The sequence below is a fragment of the Aythya fuligula genome, chromosome 24 (assembly GCF_009819795.1).
Source record: "Aythya fuligula isolate bAytFul2 chromosome 24, bAytFul2.pri, whole genome shotgun sequence".
NCBI lineage: Eukaryota > Metazoa > Chordata > Aves > Anseriformes > Anatidae > Aythya > Aythya fuligula.
Window position 1 is genome coordinate 400,157 of NC_045582.1, and position 20,714 is coordinate 420,870.

The 20,714-nt window shown below is 47.0% G+C and overlaps 1 protein-coding gene across 1 annotated transcript in view; it reads left to right on the top strand.

Moving 5' to 3' along the window:
- SKAP1 (src kinase associated phosphoprotein 1) overlaps window positions 1-20,714 on the top strand; it is a 143,286-nt gene that overhangs the window by 26,307 nt on the left and 96,265 nt on the right. The window contains exon 4 of the mRNA XM_032202734.1: window positions 3,891-4,007. Coding sequence (XP_032058625.1) covers window positions 3,891-4,007 — 117 coding nt within the window. The remainder of the gene's footprint in view (window positions 1-3,890; window positions 4,008-20,714) is intronic.

Below are 20,714 nucleotides of genomic sequence, written 5' to 3' on the forward strand. Positions count from 1 at the left end.
GCTCAGGCTGTCCCCTGAGATGGCCACCTCGGCGCCGTTCCTGGTGGTGGTGGCTCGTTCTCCTGTAGGCCCTGCTTGTGCTGCTCCCTCGGAGTCCTGCTAATGCTTCACCGAGTTCTTCACGTTCTCTTTGCGGTCATTTTTTGCCTTGCCCTCAGCCACATGGTGAGCCCTTCCCTGCGCTGGGCCTGGCGCTGGCGAGGCGGCCTCAACTGCGTGGCAGCCTGAGGCCAGGCCCACACCTCGCGGCCGTGCCACCTGCCTGGCGCCGCAGTCCAAAGAGCCACCGCCTCTGCTGCTGGGGACACGCACGGTGCTGGGGATGCACGCTGTCCCTCGGCAGTTTGCCTCAATGTATGTAAAGCACTGCATCTGCGTTAATTACATGTGGTGCCTTCAAGCCTCTCTGTGCTGCTGTGCGAGATACTGCTCCCACAGAAAATGTCAGACAATGAGAAGATGGCACAAGTCCCCCCCGCCCCTCCCTTCCCTGTGCCAACACCATCACAAAGCAAGAAAGGGTATTTAGCACACTCAGGGGTAGCCAAACAGTGCCAGGGGAGCCCCTGGGTGAGGTGTAAGCCCAAGAAACCTCTTGCTGTTACCCTTAGAGTCAGTCTTGCATTCGTTCATGCTCCAAAGAGCGATAAGTTGGGGAATTTTCCTAAGGATTTGAGTAGGAAGATAGAGCAGCTTTGCGTCAGGTGCAGGGTAATTATTTGCTGGAGTTCTTTGCTATTTGGTTTTTATTCCCTGTGTTTTCATTAAAAGCTAATGAGTTTTTTCTTCATTCAGAACAATAGCTTGGCCCCTGACAAGTTGTTGGTTATTTTTTCTGCTTGGACTCAAGTAGCTGTTGCTGCTCCATAAACTTTATGGAAAAGTGGATTAAAGCACAAAAGTTTGTAAAACAAATCCTCATTCCCTTCCATTTGGATTTGCATTAAGTAGCTACGTGTGCAGAGTTTTTGTTGATCCTTGTCATTGTAACTCTAAGCAGTTTGAAAATATTCCTAATACCAACCAAATCAACCACCTTTGTGCTGATTTGTGTTGCAGCAGCTCACAAGTCGGAGACCTGCTGCGCTTGGCACAATACATGTATGCACACACTGCAGCCTGTGCATATTGGAGTGGGTTTCTGTAGCCTGCATAAAGTTGTGAAAGCCTGGTTTCTAGTCCTCTGGGCGAGGAGCAAACCTGTTGCAAGAATCACAGAATTTTAGGGGCTGGAAGGGACTTCGAGAGATCATCATGTCCAACCCCCAAAAGAAAGAGCACAGCTGTGGTGACAACCCTCCTGTACGGTATTTCATGCCTGGGAAGTGGTCTGCCGAAACAGAGACCTGTGGCTTGAATCTTTCACGTGGTTTATGTGCGTGACAGCTACTCCTGCTGTTAACACCAGTGACTTACTCTTGCACGTAACTTTCCTGATTGGGTCCTTGTTCCTGTTCCAAATGGCTTACTGCATCCATGCATCGATGCATGAGCTGTTCCTCCCCAGCGAGATGGCTGCACCGTGCCACGCCGCCTCCTGCTACTTGGAAACCATAAACAGTTTGCTCGTTATCGCAATAATGCTGCACCTGTATCTCGTTATAAGGGAACACCTGTTACCTTGATGTTTGTTTGAAAAGCCTGGTGTAATACTGTGCAGTTTGTCTGAAAGAAAATGTTCTTTTAAGGTATCAGGGCTGAATGGGCTCGCGGAAGCTGTCTTCTAATGCTGGCATCTTCACATCACTGCAGACAGTCAAGCCCGCAACGCTGCAGCACGGCACTTAGGCAGGCTACTCATTAGAATGATCGCTGTTTTCCTACGATAGCGAGCTGTTGCTGTTTGGTAGCAGCTTTTTATATAGGCTTTTTAGAGCCTGTTTATTTGAGGATCTCAAAGTGCTACAGTAAAACAAGGAAGAAACATCCCCTTCTTACACACAGCTGAGCACAGCACTGAAATGACTTCTCCAAGGTCAGGCAGTCAGTGGTGCGCTCACGGATGCGCTCCAGTGGCCAGAGTCTGGCCAGCGGAGCAAGGGATTTGAGTCTCTGCTTTTTAATAGCTAATTGTTTTTTCCTTGTGGAGGTGCATGTGTGAATTTCACGTTATTTTAGCATAGAGGAACGTGCTTTGCTTATCCTGCATGACTTCCCTAAAAGTAGTCTGTGGATGGAAGACCCTCTGCAGTACTACTTCCACTTACCTCTGATCCTGCAGCAGGAATTAAAGCTTGCCCTTTGGGCTGGGGGCCTGCAGCTTTCTCCTTGGCCTGAGAGGTTGGTAATGCAGATGCTGAATGATGCGCCTTCCAAAAGGAGAAAAAATGTTTTCTGAATTTATTTTTTTTCCTGAATCAGATGTTTTGCACTGCATGCTGAGATGGCTGCTGGAAGCAAGTAAACATAGACTTGGGAAAAGATTTGATAATGACATGCTACATCTGAGCTTCTTACCCTGTTAGGGAAGTTAAGAGTGTCTGAAAGGACAAGCTGCCAGAGGCACCTCTCTTATGTCACTGACTCCCACAGGCCTTTGGTAAATATCACAAAGCCAAATCTTTTTCAAATCTCTCTCTATATCCTTTTAGGACCTTTGAGCTTGTAATATCAGCAAGACTATCATAATATCTGGCACTCATGGTGATCTGTTTTTTTAAGTAACTGTTCTGTGGACAGGCAATCTTGTATGCATTATGCTCTTCACAGCCAGATTGTCCATTTTGGTGAAGGACTGGAGTTGAGCCCTTGAATGCAGACGTAGGGGTCTCAGAGCTCCGTGCTCAGAGAAAGCAAGGGAAGGCTGCAACCTGTGATGTTGAAAATAAAACTTCCAAAATACTATGTCGCCTTTCTTCAGCTGAGGACTTCATAGGGTCTCCACTGCGTTTCTTGCTGGTGGGAGGAAGAGTGTTGTAACCTCCTGCTCCAGGCCTTCAATACCCTTTCATCAGTGCTTGATTTAAACTATGGGGTGCAGTTCCTCTGTTTGCTTAGATAAAACTTGTTTGGAACTTAATTTTTAGTGTTTGAACACAATTAACGTCAGCTGAAAACTCACCTTTCTTGCTGTTTGTTGTGTGTTGAAAGAGTAGCCAGCTGTCTTTACCTCTGTTATCAGCAGTCTGGGGCGTGTGTATTCAGGAAAAAAGGCAAAAGCTTGAAAGACAACTCTTCTGCTTTGTGTGAGCTGTGTAGCATTTTCTTCTATGGGTAGGCTACATGTGCTCTGCTTATAGGAAAGTTTTAAGTTAACATCTTTCATTGTAGTTATCTAAGTGCCTTCTGCATAACATCCAGTATTGGTAACAAATCCATAGCAAAATGTCTGTTCACAGTAAAATTGAGCCCAACATCTCCTATGGGGAGGTAACTGCTCCTGCCTCCACACAGATACATTGCTTTGTCAACTTGTATGTTTCTGTAATTACATGAAGTCAGTTTGTTTTTTTTCCCTTACTACCCTCTTATTTGAGGATCTCAAAGATTTTTCCTACAGTATAAGAAGATTCTTCATTCTAGTGAATTTGGTAGTATAGTGCTCCTTTTCACAGATGGATCCTTTTCACAGAGATCATGTACTGAGCACAAGAGCAATGAGTTGAACAGGTTTCGGGGCCAAACTACCAGAGCCTAGTATTTCCAGCCTCCTCCTTGTATGCCCTTCAAGTGTGAAATCCGTACATATGCAGCATGAGTGTTCTTGCAGCAAGAATATGCTGCTTGTCCCTAAATGATGAATCTGGCCTTATACCTGGAAAAGTGATTTAGGGTTTCATAGAGAATCTCAGTGGAAGGTGAGAATCAGGAAGAAACACATATCAGCATAGGAAGTAAAATTTGGATTTAGGAATGTCCTCTTCACTAAAATCAAGCTCTCTTCGTTCTAGGAGAGGATCAGCATGATGCTGGCTTTGGACAAGACAGTTCTGATGAAAATCAAAGCTGGAGTTTGGCCCCTTCCATGACATCTGATGTCTCACTTCCATCAGACTTCCTAGATGATGGTAAGTCACTGATGTTTTTTGAAGTCCTTGTGCGAAGAGGATGGAAAGGTAAGTGCAATTTAACGTGACTTGTTCTGTTTCATCCATCTCATAACGCTGGAGACGTTTTTTTGTTGACTGGTGACTATAATCAATGACTGTAAAATGTTATAGCAATCCCAAATTTAGTTTGGTATTGCTGAAGACAAATGCATGGTGCAAGTTGGAATTGGTTGTTCTCTTTTGGATAAACAGCAGTGATGGGAAAGAGCAGAATTTGGCAAGTGGCTAGCATTTTCCAAAGTTAACTTGTAACTTTGGGGTCCATTTCTTCTTGGATGCTCAACCTCGCACTTCAAAGGGGTTATGTCTTCTCATACTTTGTCTCACTCCACCTTTTGAAGATTAGACCCCTTTAAATTGTCTTGGCCAGGAGAGCCTTTTTTGGGGACTTTCTAGAACTTGGGAACTGGGGCTCCCTCTTCCCAAGCGTGTAGAAGCACTCCCAGCTGAGAGGTGGACATGAGCTGGCATGCTAAGGCCAAGGGTGTATTCAAAGCATTGAATGCCAGATGGAGGGGAGGTTTTCTGGGCAAAGAGGTGCTGTGGTGTTCGCTTCTGCTTGTGAGTGGTGGTTTAGGAGTGATGAATTTGTGATATGCTGTTGAAATTGAAGCCTACAGAGCTGAGACGGTTCTGATCTTCTTAGGGGTTATCTTTGGTCCCTACTGAAGGATTGACTGTTTTGGTCTCAAAATTTGGATTCTCAATCTCCCCATTCCCGCAGAGCTTATTTCTTCCTTCTCTTCCACTTCCCTTGTACTTTCCACAATCCTTTCTTACTCCCCTCTCCTCATCCTTTCTCTTTCAGTTTCTCTTTTCCACCTCTTCCTGCTCAATGTACTCTTTCATGTCTACTCCTACTTCTGTTAGTGAATCGTTGGTCATTAGTCAAGAACACAGAGCGATAAGGATTTATTTGGGATGAGGCCATAAGGGCTGATTGGCACCAAAGCTTCCTTGTGCAGTGCAAAGCACTAGGTGTATTTGCCATATGTATTGATTCATTTAGACTGATCAGAGACAAGGTTGGTCTGATCGTTAGCTAGTAACTGCAGCATGAAAAAGGGTGTGGAGTTGTGACTTCTTCTAAGAGCTGGGCTGCCCTGGGAAAACTTAAAATTGTCAGGAAACTTAAAATTGCCCTCGTTTGAGTCTGGACCCCCACGTCCTGCGACTTGGGCACGCCAGTCCCTGTAACATTTATCTCAGTGGGCTCTCAGTGAGGTGTGCAGCCTGTCTGCTGCAGAACTGTAAAGAAGGCACAATGATTTTTTTAAAAAATGAATATGAAGTCAGTCTCATGAGGATTTAAATCGTTACTTCCAAGAAGGTGGATTAAGCTAACGGGTGTATCAAACAGCTTTCATTTCTGAGTTAGAACATCCCTTGTGGGAAAATCAGAATGTTTTAGGATTACGTGAACTGATTTTTCCTCTTTGCAGGTTGTGTTGGCTTCCCTGCATTGGGTTGCCTTCACCTTTCCTGTGCCCCTTCTTGCTGCCACGCTCCTATTTCTGTTTAGCCAGGAAGGTCCCTGGAGCAGGCTCTCTGACTGTGCTAGCAGTGAGCCTGGCCAACCGTGGCTCCCTGGGGTGCTGCTGTCACACACATAAGTGACTGAGAGCTGCTGCTTCTCAGGTAGAACAGGTAATCCATCTAGCTATGGCCAGAAGAATAAATTGGCCCTGTAGGAACAAACTTACAATTCCTGCGGCTTTTTTCCATCCCTTCTTAGCTCTGTTTTGCAATAAGAGGTTATGTTCTCAGGTGCGTGTCCTGTTAAAGGCTGCTGTCTGTTGCTTTCCCAAATTCCCAAACTTTATTGATTCAAGGCTTTGATGGAAGCAGATCTCTGGCTGGGATGATGCTCACTGCTGCCTCTCCTTACCAGGAAAAACAGGGGAGTGCGGGCAGGGGAATGCCCCCACTGTTCCCTTTCATTTTGAAGAGACTTTTCCATTCTTCCCCTGAACTTGTGATGGGAATCTGAGAGAGCCTTTAAAGTTGTCTCTGGAGGAAGCAAGAGGGGCTGTGCGAGTTGGGGATGACTTTACTCAATGAGGCATGGCCCTGCTCTATAGGATTGTCCCTAATGAGTGATTAAGGAGCTAATGTTTGTACAGTGCTGGGAGGCTGTGGAGCTCTGTATAAGTGCAGAGTGCTGTTATGATGATGAGTATTTCTGGTGAGACGCCTCCCATGTCATGCACCCTGCTCAGACCACTTGGAGACTTTTCAAGATATTTTCTCTCTTAATCTGGTAGATCTGTCTGCCGGCGTTCATTGATTTCATTTTGCTGAGGTGTAAGGTACCACAGCTTCCTTGGGGGAGGAGTGGTACATCTAAAATATTGAGCACTTTGAGATATTGCTTCCTCAGTTTTCTGTCTTTTTCATGGCTCTCTAGCAGTGCTTCTCCTACCATCGCAAAGCCTCTGATGTCTTCCTGGAGGGACACTGAGGCAGGAGCCGAGGGATGCGCCCGGTGCCAGCGCAGCCAGCTCACAGGGAGCTGAGGGGTGAGGGCTGCTGCGGCCCCTGCCCCTGCCTGTGGCTGTGCTGCTGCTGCCACATCATCGGGAGTGTTTTATTTTGTAAAACAGGCACACGTTAACATACAGCTCCTTCCGTTTTGTGTTTTTGTTTTGTTTTGTTTTTAATACTGTCTTAAAATCGATTCCTTTGGCAAAAATTCCTTTTGCTTTATAAAAACTCGCTAAAAATGGCTTTTATCTTAAAAGCTGCGGTGGCTGGCAGGCGAGACGGTGCTTCACTGCGCCCCAGCGGCGCGGGGGAAAGGGGAGCGAGGGAAAAAAGAGACGCGACGCTGACGGCGGGGGCGGAGGCTGCGAAGGGCGACGCGCCCCGCAGTGGTGCCGGCAGCCGGGGCGGGAGGGGAGAAACCGCGGAGCGGGGCTGCGGCCGCGGGGCCGGGCGGGGCCGGGCGGGGCTCGGCGGCGCCCCCTGGTGGCGCGGGCGGGGCGCGGCGCGGGCAGGGCTCGTCCCTCGCCGCCGAGGGACTGCGGAGTCTCGGGAAGCGGCGACCGCGGGCCCGCCTGCTGCGGGTCTCAGCCGCCCGGTGCGAGGTCTGCCAAGAGGCTGAGAAAAGGCAAAAACCCGTATAAGAAGAAATGCTTAAAAAAAAAAAAACAACAGTATATATTTATGTACTGGAACTGTAAAGAAGCAGACCTGCTTAACGCCGCGGAGGTCGTGTGCTTCGAGGTAGCGTTTTCTGAATGGCAATGCACCGTAACGTTAGCGCTCTGAAGCCCCGTGTGGTAATGTCTCTGGCACTGTACAAATAAGTTCCTGGAACGGTACTCGGTCTGGTCAAAAGGTTTGGCTGTAGTTTATGCAGAACAATTCAGTTCACCTTTGTATTAAGTTTTATTAGTCTGGGGTGGAGGGGAGGAGGGTGGATTGCTTGCAGGCTGCCAGAAATAGATGTGTATGTTGCATAGGGGAGCCCAGACCTTTGTAGCAAACAAGCGGTGGGAAGAGTAATGCCACCAAGATTTTCAGCTTTCATTTAAAACAAACCAAGCCCCAACCCAAAGTGGCTTCGTGTTCTCATTTGGGATTTTACAGCTGCAGAAAACTGTAGTACAAGTAATCACTGCAGAAATTCTGACTTGTGGCGGCAGCGCCCAGCAGCTGTGCACGTCGAGCTACAGATGCTGATCCTGAGGGCACCCAACCGAGTCTGCGGTTTCATGGGTGCCTGTTTTGAGCTCAGAGTCATTTTTCCTTTGAGACACTCAGGAGTCGGTCTGAGAGGCTGTTGTTGTGCTAAGGGTGTGCAGAAAAGCAGGTGACTGCAAGTACCTTCTCTGTCTCATCTAATCTCCCCCCTTATCTTCCCCTGCACCCCATAAAAGCAGTTCTTCTTTGTAAAGTGTTGAAACCTCAGGCATTGGTGCTGACCGGTGGCAGGACCGGAGGCCGTGTCCTGCTGAGGCTCAGCCCGGCGCTGGGCTGAAGCTTGGCTCTCTCAGGAGGGCCCTGGCTGGTGCCTCATGAGCGCTGCTTTTAGAAGTGATCCTGATACAAACCAGCTTGGGCCCCAAAATGTTTTGGTCCAGCCTATCCTTTAAGCTCCTCCAGCTACATGGAATGCGGTATCATGGTGGTTATTTGCAGCTGAGGACTGTCAACCTCAAGATTCAAATGCTGGCTTTAAAAGCATGGGTTGTTTTATGCAAAATAATGTGTCCATGGTTCTGTCAGTGCCATTGGGTGTTACGTGCCGTGGTGTGTGGTTTGGAAAGATTTTTTGACTAACCACTGGGATGTTTGGTTTTTAAGCTGAGATTCTCCAGTGATTCCTTGTTTCCTTAAGAGCTTGGGCTCTTACAACCAAACCAAAACCAAGAAACCAAGAAAAACAACAGAAAACACCACCACAACAAGCAAACAACAAAGTGTTATGAAACATGGTGTAGAATCTCAGCAGTTTAAATCTGCAGAACCTCAGACGAGTTATAATTCAAATTGCTTAGACTTGGGTGAAATGCTACTACCTTACGAATGCAGATTTTCTAAAGCAAGAGTCCTGACTCCCTCCTGCTTTTCCAACAGGGACAAGCAGGATCAAAGTCGTCCTTGTTTTACAAGTGCAGGATCGGATAGAAAGATTTACTTCCCATACATCGAGGACAGTCTTTAACAACAAGATGTTCTTTGGATTTTTTAGTAAGATGCTTAACAGCAGAGAGCTTGTGTGGAAGCGCTGGCTTATGGTCGCAGCTCAGAATGGGTTGCAGCTGGAGCTGCCCTCAGCCGCGGATGATTTCCTGGGAGCGGGCGCAGCGCTGCCGGGTGCACGCTCCGGGGATGTGCCGGCCATCAGCAGCCTTCTCGTGGAGAATTGATCGTTGCCCCGTCCAACCTGTGAATTATCAGTGTGCGAGTTACGTGGGGGCTGGGATAACTAACGCACCCGCTTCCGAAAGGCCTTTTTATTCATGAGTATGTAAATCTAAGGCATAAACGCTTTGTGTCTCTATATTTTCCTCAGCAGAGGGATGAAATGCAGGAAATGCAAGTTAACAGAGTGTCGGCTGGAACTTCATTAGAGCTTCTCTGCTGCCCTTTCTAAAAGAAAGCCATTCTGGCTTCCTAAGTTAGCAGGCACTAGAGTATCTCCCTTGGGGAGTGCGCGGCACCGCTGCTCAGCGTGAGGCTTGCAGGGTAGAAGGAGAGGTGTGGGGCTCGAGGCTGTGGCTCTTTGCCCCCTGTGCCCATGCAGATGCAGCCCCAGGAGCCAGAGCCCTCGCCCAACTTGGGACATGGTGCTTTGCTCCTGCAGCAGCGCCGGGGGCTGAGCGTGGTGGGGCGCTGGGTACAGGTCTTGTGCTTTCTGCTCTCATCAAATGTATGAATAGTAAGGTAAAATATTTGGTGGGAGGGCTCTGTGTGTGTACCTCAACAGGGACAGGTGTAAGAAATGGTTAGATTTAGATGATCTAAAGGGTAGATTACACACTTGAAATGTACTGAGGTTGGCAAAGATCCTTTTTTTAAAAACAAAACAACAACAAAAAAAAACACAAAACAACTTATTAGAAAATGGAAAAGTGTAATGACATCATTAGCAGGGGAAGCAAAGGAGGCTATTCCTCTACTTGAATGACAAGGTGACTTCTCTGAAACCAGGGTAAACTTCTTTTCATTCATGGTAGGACACATTTGTGTGACAACTTGAGGACACAAAGGCAAACTAAACAGTGCTTTTCCCAAATTCCTGGTACCTGTGCCCACAGACCCGTGGGGCCTTTCTCCCTTGTGGGTAAAAGCAAGATATGTTCCAAATAAAAATAGCCTTGTCCTACAAACGAGTTTAGACTATTGTATGCTCACCTGGGTGGAACTGCCCATGGGGATAATGGTGATTGTGCCAGTGTGTTGCAGGATCAATCTCAAAACACTAACAAGTCCTGAAATACAAAATTCCCAGCTGAGAGAAATGGTCTGGATGGCAATAAAAGCCCATGCTATATATACACATTAACACATGCTAAACTACTACTGACTTCAGCGTGACTTAGGCATGTACATAAATATTTGCTTCAATGTGAGCCACGGGGAATACATTAAATTATTACTCAGGTTATGTAGTGCTGAAAATCACAATGTGCACAAATAAAGCCACTGTCCTGAAGAATTTAATTTTTAAACACTGGTTATAATAAATTCTGAAGTGAAGTGTGTTAAAGGACAACTGGAGGGAAGAAAAGGCCTTTTTTACTTTTCATTTCTTTTATTTCTCCTCTAAATGTAAGTAATCAAGTATAACTTTATTCAGCAGGCTTTTCCCTAGTTTTCCCTAGAGCTGTTGTACCTGCCGGTTGCGTTATACGAGCAAAGAGCCGACGTTGGATGTTCTGTCATTGTCGCTTTGCAAGAAGGCGATTTTGTGTTTATGTGCACATGTGTATTTTAAAGAGTAGCTTTGTTTAAGGCTTACAGTGATGAAGTACTTCTTAAAACAAGTTAAACTTTTATTGTTTAACCCTCTGAGAGATGTGGCAGCTGAAAGAGATTGCATGTCCAAATTGATTTTTGGTCCGTGCTGCAGGGTAGCTGCAAGTGTGTGGGCACGTACCTGCGTGCGGTGGGGGCACAGCCAGTGGGGCGCTGAGCAACCACTGGGACTTCACGTTCTAATCCAGTGTCACAGGAAGAGCAGCCGAAACAATCGGCATCATCCTTCACCCTGATAATGCTTTCTCGCCAACTAATAGCTCCTTGTTCATCAAGGAAACGAATGTGTGCCGAGGTGACACGCTCTTCACCCACTGCTCTTTGTTCTAGGGTCCTCCAGACTGATTGTATCAGCTCCAGCACTGACAAATATCCCCCCAAACTTTAACACTATGTAAAATTGAGTTATGGGGTTTTAAGGTTAGACTCCTCTGGCTGAAGGTTGATTGTCTCCGAGAGATAAAGGAATCAGTACTCAACAATAACAAAATCTTTGCCATAGGATAATGCCTGTTATTGAGCTCACAGCTCTCTTTATTTGGTTACAAAGCTTCACCACTATTTTTTTTTCCTTGCACTCATAGGTTAAAGTGGGAGCTGCTGTTTGAAATTGGTGAATTGCTGCTGTTCCTCTATCCACCCTCACTCTGTGCTTGAACAAACACTCTGGCAGATAGATCAATTCCTTCAAACATCCCATCACCCAGGGCTGTGTGTTTGCGGCCTTGGTTTTTAACCGAGTTACCCTCACAGTGGCACCTTCCCAGCAGCAGAGCAGTGCAGAGGTGCCTCTGGCACTTGGATAGCCTTTGGAGAAAGAAGCCTTGACTTCCGTACCGGCACAAACCCCAAGAGCTTGCTAGACAAATCAAGGACTTGGGAAAGGAGAGCATTAGACTACTTTTACAGTAAGGGTCAGTCATTGGAGTAAAAGAAGTAATTCCCACTGTGCTAGGGCTGGTGTGCAGTGCAGGCAAATTGACCCAGGTGGGATAAAGAGCCTGTGGTGTAAGTGGGGACAGCACCTTAATTTTTAGGAGCCTCAAATGCCTCGCTCAGATTCTCTGGCCAAAGAGCCATTCTGCATTTAGTAATGAGATTTGGTCTGCTATAAATATGAATGGTCTGGTAATACTCTGCAGAGGATCAAAGCATCACAGAGATAATGGAATTTGGGGGAAGGAATCGGAAGTTTATTTCAACTTCAAATGGATAGTACCTGGGGCAAAGGCATTCAGTGCTGAGACAGTCCTACACCGAGGGCAGCAAGGGCCTGCCAAAAGAGATGCCTAGGAGGGGCTAGCAGATGGGCAGAGAAGCCACAAAAACCAAGGGAGGACAAAATTTAGTGGAGGGAAGCTCCCAGTACTCTCTGAACTCCTTCCAGATCCTGGAAGCACTCTGCCTCTCCTGATAAACACCTGATGCATGGGGTGTGTGAAGAAGACACTCATGGTAGGGATGAACTTTCCTTGAAGATTGGGAGCAGTCAGGTGGTTGGTGTCAATCTTTGAATATAGAGGGTGATGCTATCCACCCCCATAACTTGTCTCTTTGTTTTACCTACTCTTAGTTACCTAAAAAGACAGAACTCTGCTGTCCCCCAAAGGCTGTGGCCTGCAGGCATCTACTGGAAACACATTTGGTTGAGTGAAGCTTTCAAATCTGCCCTGATTTCTGCTTCCTTAACTTTATTCAAGATGTTCTCTATAGGTATATATACCCTTAAAGATTAGTGCTGCACATGTCACTTAGTGGATGTTATAAAGGTGTGAATTTAGGTGTCCTAATTACAAGTTTTGAGACTTGTAATTTGCCTCTGGTGTATTGACTTGCTGACTTTGACTCAGACCAGTTTTCTGGCCTTTTCTGGGATGGATACGTGGATGAGAGCTGAGGCTGGCATCTTCAGTGGTAAAACTCTTAGAGAAGTGATTTACTTATAATTGTGCTTCAGAATAAGCCTAATTACTCCAGGGAGCCGTGGACTAGAGGATGAGTGCAGACATCTCATGCCCGTGACCTTGGAGGGACATGTCTTCCATCCTGTTCTTGTGCCCGCTGTTTGTGTGCTCAGTGTGAGTGCTCGGTGTGAGATGCCAAGACATCAGGGTGGATCCAGTGCTGAGATTTAGCCTGTGCTGATGGTGCCTCGTTGCTGGAAGAAGCCCACTGTTATCCTGACTCCACTCCTCTCACTTGGTGGCAGAGGTCCCTCACCCCGAGCACGGTGGCACTTTTACCAGGTAACATTCACCTGAACAGACCAGGGCTTCTGATGGAGCAGCCTGGCTCTCAGTGACCCACGATATGCTGCTACTTTTTAAGTGGCCCTGCCCAATTTATTTTTGAGATCGTCAATTACATTGCAAATTTCTATTTATTCCTGTTTGCCTCGCAGCATTCCCTGGTGCTGAATGTGCTCCGAATTACTTTTTTTGTTACCCTAGTTTATTCTTTAGTGGGTTGAATCTCATTTCATTATTCTCTCCATATTCCTAACCTCTCTGTGTCCCCTACTATTATTTCCTCTGCTTTCACTTGATATTTGCATTACCACCTAATTTAGTGTCTTCCTGCTCATTGAATTAATGGACTGTTTACTTGCCTTAGATAAAATGGGGACTAATACCCTGCAGTACCCCAACGCAGACGCTTCTCCCCCACATGACAGAAAGCCATTTATCACCAGCTTTTGTCTGTGGCCCTTGGGCCAATTTTCAGTCTGTGACGATTGCTTCTATCCAAGCTGAGGTAAATTAATTTTTTCAGTGAGATTTGCTGTGGCACCACATCAAACGCTCAGTAAAGTCTCTAGATATATTGCATCTTCCACATTACCCTTCATCTGCTAATTTTGTTGCTTGATCAGAAAGGCTGACCATATGTGCCTAAGGTCATTTGCTCTTTGCAAACCCAAAGGTTGCTTGTTGCTAAGAAAGCAATTATTTCCTAGGTGCTCATAAAGTAATTTACTCCCTTTTAGTGTTTTTTTTTTTTTTTTTTTCATCTGTTCTGTTATTTTATGAGCGTGACATTAGATTTGCCAGAGCATTTTTCAATTTCACCTTGGTATTGTGTTTTTAAACTTCAGTCCTACCTTTGATTATTGCCCTCTCCATACTTCTTAGATCTCTGCTATGATTAGAAGGAATTGCTTGTAATGTTTGGAAACTTTATTATTGTAATTCCTCTAAGACTTCATGTAAATGGAATACATCCATCTGTCCCCTTCAGTGCTTGCACCTGTGTCCTAGCGCTAGCCCAGGGAGCCCGTGGTTACCTGAGTAGTCTCTGTAGGAGCCGTGCATGACTTCTGCTCCTCGAGCTGTGGTGGCATCTCCTGAGTGGGTGAGAATTCTGTGCTGCCCACACATAGCTACATTTGTCATCCAGCAAACATCAGGGTGGTGACACTCCTCTTAAGATGGGTTTCCAGAACAACAAACTTTTCTTTTCAAATGCAATTTGAATAAGGGGATCAGAAACGCTTCAATTTTGTATTTAAGGTCTTTCAAAGCCACTCAATAATAATAATAAAAGAAAACAACATGAGAAAAGAAAAGCAAGACACTTGAAAAACACACACACTTTTGCAATGGAAAGCTAACCAGCCCTACCAAGGGAAAACGAGGCCAGACAGCAGCCCGATTTGAATATTCTCCTTTGCTTCCTTTCTTTGATATGCAAACTTGCTGCGGATCAAAGAACTCTGGGAGAAGAAGGACAATAGTGCAGAGCGTGGTGACTTTGGGTTTTGGTTCCTCCGTTTGATCCCATGGTGGCCGGGGTGGTGCTGGGACGGGCGGGCAGTGCGCTGCCCCCCGGGACTTCCCGTCCGCCCCCCGGGCTCACCGATCAGCGGGGGAGCTGAGCTGCCTGCGCGAGGGCACGCGCACAAGCCCCGAGGTTGCAGAAACTGCCATAAAATGGCTATAGCTCTGTTGTCTACAAAGCCTCCATCCCTCCTGGGTACCCCAGTATGCTAAATCTGTGGGTTCAGGCTTGGGGCAGGTGGTAGGATTTGCTCCTTTAATCTTCAGTGTCTATTTATTACAGTGGAGCTCCAGGGCATCTGAGCATGGCCTTTCTCGCCAAGAGACCATAACAAATGGATGCACTACCTCTTTGACACAGAACCGAGGTTTGCGCACCACCTATCTGTGCAATTCGGCGTTGGCTCTTTCTGTCTCTGCTTCTTCTTTTGTTATGATGCTGATAAAACTGGAGAGAGCAGGAAGGGATTTGAATGCAAAGAGCAGCTCCGGTTGACCTTACGCACCTGCCTTCCCCACTGCTTCCTGTCCAGTCCGTGGTTAATATTTCACAGGGGGATGCTCACCTTGTGGATGAGAAAATGCTCTGCCCCAGGCCATGGGACCGTGACTTCGAGTAACCCTTTTCCCTTTGTTTACTCTTAGGTATTGAACCCTCTTGCAATTGCTAATTATTTTTCAATTACCCAAGACAAATGCGAAGGTTAGGGAGGTGCCATTTCTCAGTGACCCTGCTTGTCAATTGCTGCGACTCTTTACTAATGTTGGAGCTGATTTTGTTAGATTTTTTTCATTGGTTTTAAAGAATAAGAGAAAATATCTTGAATTGCAGAGGTAATTTAAGCCTTTCTCTGTCTCTGAATGCTATGAGAAATTAGTAGGCTACTGACAGTTATGGGAAATTCCATCCTCTCATTGCAGCTGAATTTTATTTTAATGGAAAAAAAAAAAAAAGAAGAAAAGAAGAAAGTGTCTTTAGAGAAGGTGGGGAACCACGGTAAGCCTTATACAAGAAGGCACGATGGACTTGTCCTAGACTTCCGGAAGATAACTTCATTATTAGAGTGACACTTTGTGGTGCTACCGCAGCATCAAAGCTCTTTTGCACCAGTTCACAGCGTTGAAGAGCTCACGGTTTGATAGACAAGCAGGCAAGGTAAAGGACGAGGGGGAAGATGTCAGAGGAGTGCAAGGTCATTTGACTCTGGCACATCCACCGGATGAGGGCGAGGAGCCATAACCTGGCTGGAAGTGGCCGTTGTTGGCAGCTGGGTGCTCCTTGCTCGGGGCCGGCAGCACCCAGCTCTCCGGCTCCTGGCTGTGGGGCTGCAGCAAGCGGCGCCGGGCTCTGCCTCGGGTTCCCTGCCCTGGTAGCGCGTTTGATCCCCGCGTGAGGGGCGCAGAGCCCCCGGGGGGCTGCAGCGCGAGGCCTCCTCTGAGCGGGGGGCTCGAGGCTGCCCTGGGCCGTGCTGGTGTGGGTGAGCGGAGCCGCTCCGCGCGCTTCCGTCGCGGGGCGCTTGCCCTTCCCGCGCAGAGCCGAGCCGCCTGGCTCCCCGGTGAGGCAGGGAGCTGGAAAAGCCCCGTGCTTTTCACACGAGATGTATTTCGCAGCCTGTCTCCAGGCAGCTCGCGACCCACAGGGCATCACTGAACGCGCCAGCAACAAAATAGCAACCGGGGGGAGGGAACAGGAGGACAGAGGAAGATGGAAAACCTCCTATACAATAATTAGAATAAAATTGGGGTATCGAGAATACAGGGGTCAGCTTCTGTTCACACCAATATGGCTTTCACCTTGTAGAGAAAGGCCTGCACCAGGTAATTAGGTCAAGTCAATGATTATATATCTTTAAGCGAAGTGGAAGGGACTGTAATTGTGATGAAATTTGTTTGAAGAGGGAAAGCATGGGGAATTTTGTTTAAAGGTAACGAGTTCAAAGGGTAAATGAAGTTCAAGGTTCAGTTCCTGTTCACTCCTAACAAAAAAAAAAAAAAAAAGAAAAAAACACCCACGCACACCAAGCAGCCAATATTTCTATCAGACGAGTTGCTTTATCTTTTGGGGAAGGGAATGGGATCATATCCCTGTAGGAAAACTGGAATTAAAATAGTGACAGCTCTTTAATGGGGCTTTCTTTCTTTAGGAGCCAACAGAAGGGTAAACCTTGGGTAGTTTGTTTTTTTTTTTTCCTTCCCTTTGGAGCACGCTGCCACATGCAGCCACCTTGCATGCAAATGGGTGACATCCTGAGAAGGGGCTCGTCTGTGATATGCAAATACCCACTTTGTTTAGGGAACTTTACAGAGGCAGCTGCCACGGCAGGCCATGAACCGTGGGGAAAGCTGCCCATGGTGGGGGCATTCAGCAGGATTTCAGCTTCCCGTAAAGGTTTCTGGTGGAACAAAAATGTTCATACTTCCAAAAAGTCTGTTTTCTTCCCGGAAAACATGGGGCCCAGTTGGTGCCAGTGGCTGTCGTGGTGTGACGGGGGGCACGGCGGGCTGCCCGTAGCGCAGGGAGTGCTCCAGCGTGCCTGGGCACGGGAGAAAAGGGCAGGAGGGAAAACAGCCGGGGCTGCCCTGCAAGGGGCTGCTTTTAATTGCTGTATGAGTGTAGAGACGTGGGCTCATCGTTACGGTGAGGCCGCCAGGACCTCCGGCCTGTTCCTCGCAGTGTCGCTACGTGACCGTGGCTACGGGTTTGAGTGAGCCACCAAATCCGCCCTGTGGAACAGAGGTGGTCGGCCCTGGGGGGCTGCAGCCAGGCCGCTGGGGCTGCCGCTCGTAATGGGAGGGCTGGGGGCGAGGCCCCTGTGGCAGAGGGAGGCGATGCTGGCGGTGAGCGCGCTTCTGCTCGCGCGGCCATGGAGCCTCGCTGCTGGTCTCCACGATGGCTTCATCCTGGGGAGGGAGCCTTGTACTGAGCACAGAGTCACGTCGCTTGGCCTCATCGGGGAAGTAACCTGCAGGGTTTTGGTGCTGACCTACGTGGAGGGGGAAAGATGGGTGTCCACCCTGGCAGAGCTCACCAGAAGTTCAAGGAACAGCGCCGTAGCAATATTAATGACCGCGAAGGGCATGCAAAGTTCAGAGTTCCCCTTCTGTTTACACCACCGAGCTTTTTCTCCCTTTTCCTGTTGCCCCCCGGCCTATCTCCCACGTGCACTCTGTATAACCAGTTCTATTCTGCGACATTTTAATCTGGTTTCGTTTCTTGCCCGGAAAAATGCGCAGCAGCTTTGTGTGGCTGACAGAGGGTGAAGGGTGGGAGCGCGGGGGAGCAGGGTGCTCTCGCGATCAGTTCAAGGTTCACTCTTTGTTCGCATGCAATAAAAAGTCTTCAGTTATCAGGTATTTAAACCCAAATCAGCAGTTCCATATCCGTAACCTGAGCTAAGTGTTCCTCCATCTAATGGCCGTGCGGCTGTCGTTTGCAGCGAGTTGGGTGACACTCGATTTGTACTCGGTGACGGGAACAGATGGGCCCTCATTGTGAGCGCCCGCCTGTATGCAAATGTGAACGGAGTTTCACCCGGGCCCGGGCCTGACCTGACCACGCACAGGCATTTACGCAGCGCGCCCAGCCGGGGGGGGCGGCCAAGGGCGATAAAAAATGGCACTCGGATAGTACCAGCGGCAGGTCAAGTTTACCATCCGTCTTTCAGCGGGACTGAGATGGCAACACAGTTATTTAGTTTCAGCGCTGATGTTCGTTGCAATAAGCTCCATCATTTCACCTGTTTATGAACCCGGCCTCGTACCGGCTCTCTGCAAAACCGAGGCGAGCTCAGGCGAGCGGCGCCTTGCTCCCGCCGGGCTGAGGACGGGTCCTGCTCTCTGCTGGGGCTTCTCTCCCTCGTTTCATCGTTGCGTTTTCCTCTGTGACCCCCCCCCCCCCTTTGTATTTTGTGGTTTTGTTTACTTCTTCAGGAGAAACAGAAACCCGTCTGTGCTGAAATGGGCTTTTTTATTATTTAAAAATTGAGAAAAATGATAATTGATGCCAGAATAAACAAGCAGCATTTTAGGCATCGGTTAACAGTTTTGCATGTACATAGGCAGTATATAATATATAATAAATCTTACCATTTAAATGTGCAACCCTTCATTAGAGTGAAAATATGAACAGCTGTAATCGCACATTTACGCCGGTGACAGAGAAAAATCTGGTTACAGTTGTAATTTTTCATGCTGATGAAGAACTGGGAGCAGGTTCTGAACACTGATTCTGTAACTGTGGAATTTTATTCCTCCATCCCCGCTTTTCTTTCTCCCACCTCCCTTGCCCCCCTGCCGCCTCTCCCCAGCCACATACAGTAGTGTAGCAAATTAGCGTCTTTTGCTCACAGCAATGCTCCATTTTTATATTATTCTCCGGCTCATCAGAAAAGTAGATTTCTCATGCCAATTGTAGAGCCCTCTCGGCTGCTGGCTCCTATGGGACTGACCCCCCAAACTGTTGTTAGGATGAATGGTTGCACTTCTCTGGGACATCTGTTCTTCAAGGGATGCTGTGAGCTGGAGTCTGGAACTGATATAAAAGAAACAGTCACTACAAATACAGTAAAACCTTCTTGCTGCAGTAAATCTTATTTCTTGCAACTTGGCTTCCAGCAAGTGAGCGGCACATCTTGGGAGAGGTGGGCTGAGAGGCCGAATGCTGCTTTTTTTTTTTTTTTTTTTTTTTTCCTCCCCCTCTCTAAAGGTGGAAATGTCCATTTTGTGGAACTGGAGCCTGAAATGCAGTAGCTATAACCATTGCAAAGCATCCTGAAATCTTCCTGTCTTGTTTTTATAGTTTATCGTTCCTCCTGTAGAAAAAACAGAACTCATATATATTTTAGGCAGTTGAGCCCCTGCTCAAATCATCATGGATAGAAATGAATGGCCGGAATTCAAGCTGGTATTTGTCCAGTCGGCACTTGTCATAACTGACAGGGATGATGAAAATAAGGCACTTTGTACATATCGAGAAATTGAGGGCTTCTGAAATGGTTTTATTCCCTCGTTTTTAGTCATTGAAAAGTGGGTAGATCATTAATTTCCTGTCCTGGAATAAGCAACTGCTCTGAACATGTGGAAGGTTTCATACATATATTTGTAACACAAACATACACTTGTGCTCTTGGACGGATGATTGCCATTTGACCTAATATTCTTACCTTAATGCGCCAAGGTCTTTATTAAACCATTACTTAGGCATTACTTGTATGGACTGCGGGTCACGGGCAAAATTCTCAGTGAAGTCAGAATAATTACTAAATAAAACTGAATAAAGACTTGAGGATTTGGCCCATTCTTTGTGACCTTGGAATTGCTCTCCAAGGAAATTCTGGCAGGTAAAGAGAATTGGATTTATATTCTGATGTATGAAATTCTGGTCGTATAGCCTTAACAGAAAACTGACTGTACGTTTGTTCAAATTTATGGGGCTAACTAAAGAATTTGTAAATGATTTTTTTCATTATTTTCTGGAGGAAGAAAAGCTGAGGGAGGTAAAAGATGACTATTAGAAAATTATTGGTCACCTGAAAACGTGGTTTTTGTTTGTTTGTTTGTTTGTTTTTTAACCACTGAAAGCAGGTTAAAAAGAGATTGGATTAAACGAAAAAAAAAAACAACTTTTTTAAGCAAGTTGATTTTATTAATTGCTGCCTTATGCAATGCTGCCAAAATGAGCTTAACGGTTTTCTGGTTATCTGCTAGAAAAAAAGGAACTTGATATAAGTCTATTTTATTTTATTATAAAATAGAAAATCTTGGGAAGCTGGAAGGTGCTTCTAGACACAGGAATGTGTACGTGCGTAGTACAGCCGAGTGCCCTTTGGAAAATAATTGCAGAATTCATTCGTCCGAAGTGCAGCAGCTTCTTATTACTGTCGACTACTCGAGCACCCCTTAAAGTGTGACTGTTTCACATTAAATGAGTTATAAAAACAATCTGGCTAATTTTCTCTAAAAGGTTGCAGTGTATTTCCAGAACACTCAAATTTTATTATTTCAGCCTAATCCTGCAGGTCCCCAATAGGGCGAAGCTGCAGCCGTCCGAAGAGGCACAGTGGGACCCGGCCCTGCAGGGGACTGGATCAGCACCAGCTTCTGAAATCCCCGTGTCCAGGGCCCTCGGGCAGCTCCCCAGGGAAAAGGGGTGCCTCTCGAGGCCTCTGCCTCGCTCCCCTCCTGCTGCTGCTTGCCAGCCTTCCCCTGGAGCCCCACACAGGTGAGCTGGCCCTGGGGGAAGACAGGTGGACTGTGCTGCTGTGAAGTCACGGGAGAACCTTGTTTCCCTGGCATTTCACATGCCCTACTATATATTTTTTATTCTGGCCCACCCTTTTCTTCTTTCCCCCCCCCATATTATTCCTTAAACAAAAGCAGCAAAGGGCAGTTTTGGGGGAGCTTT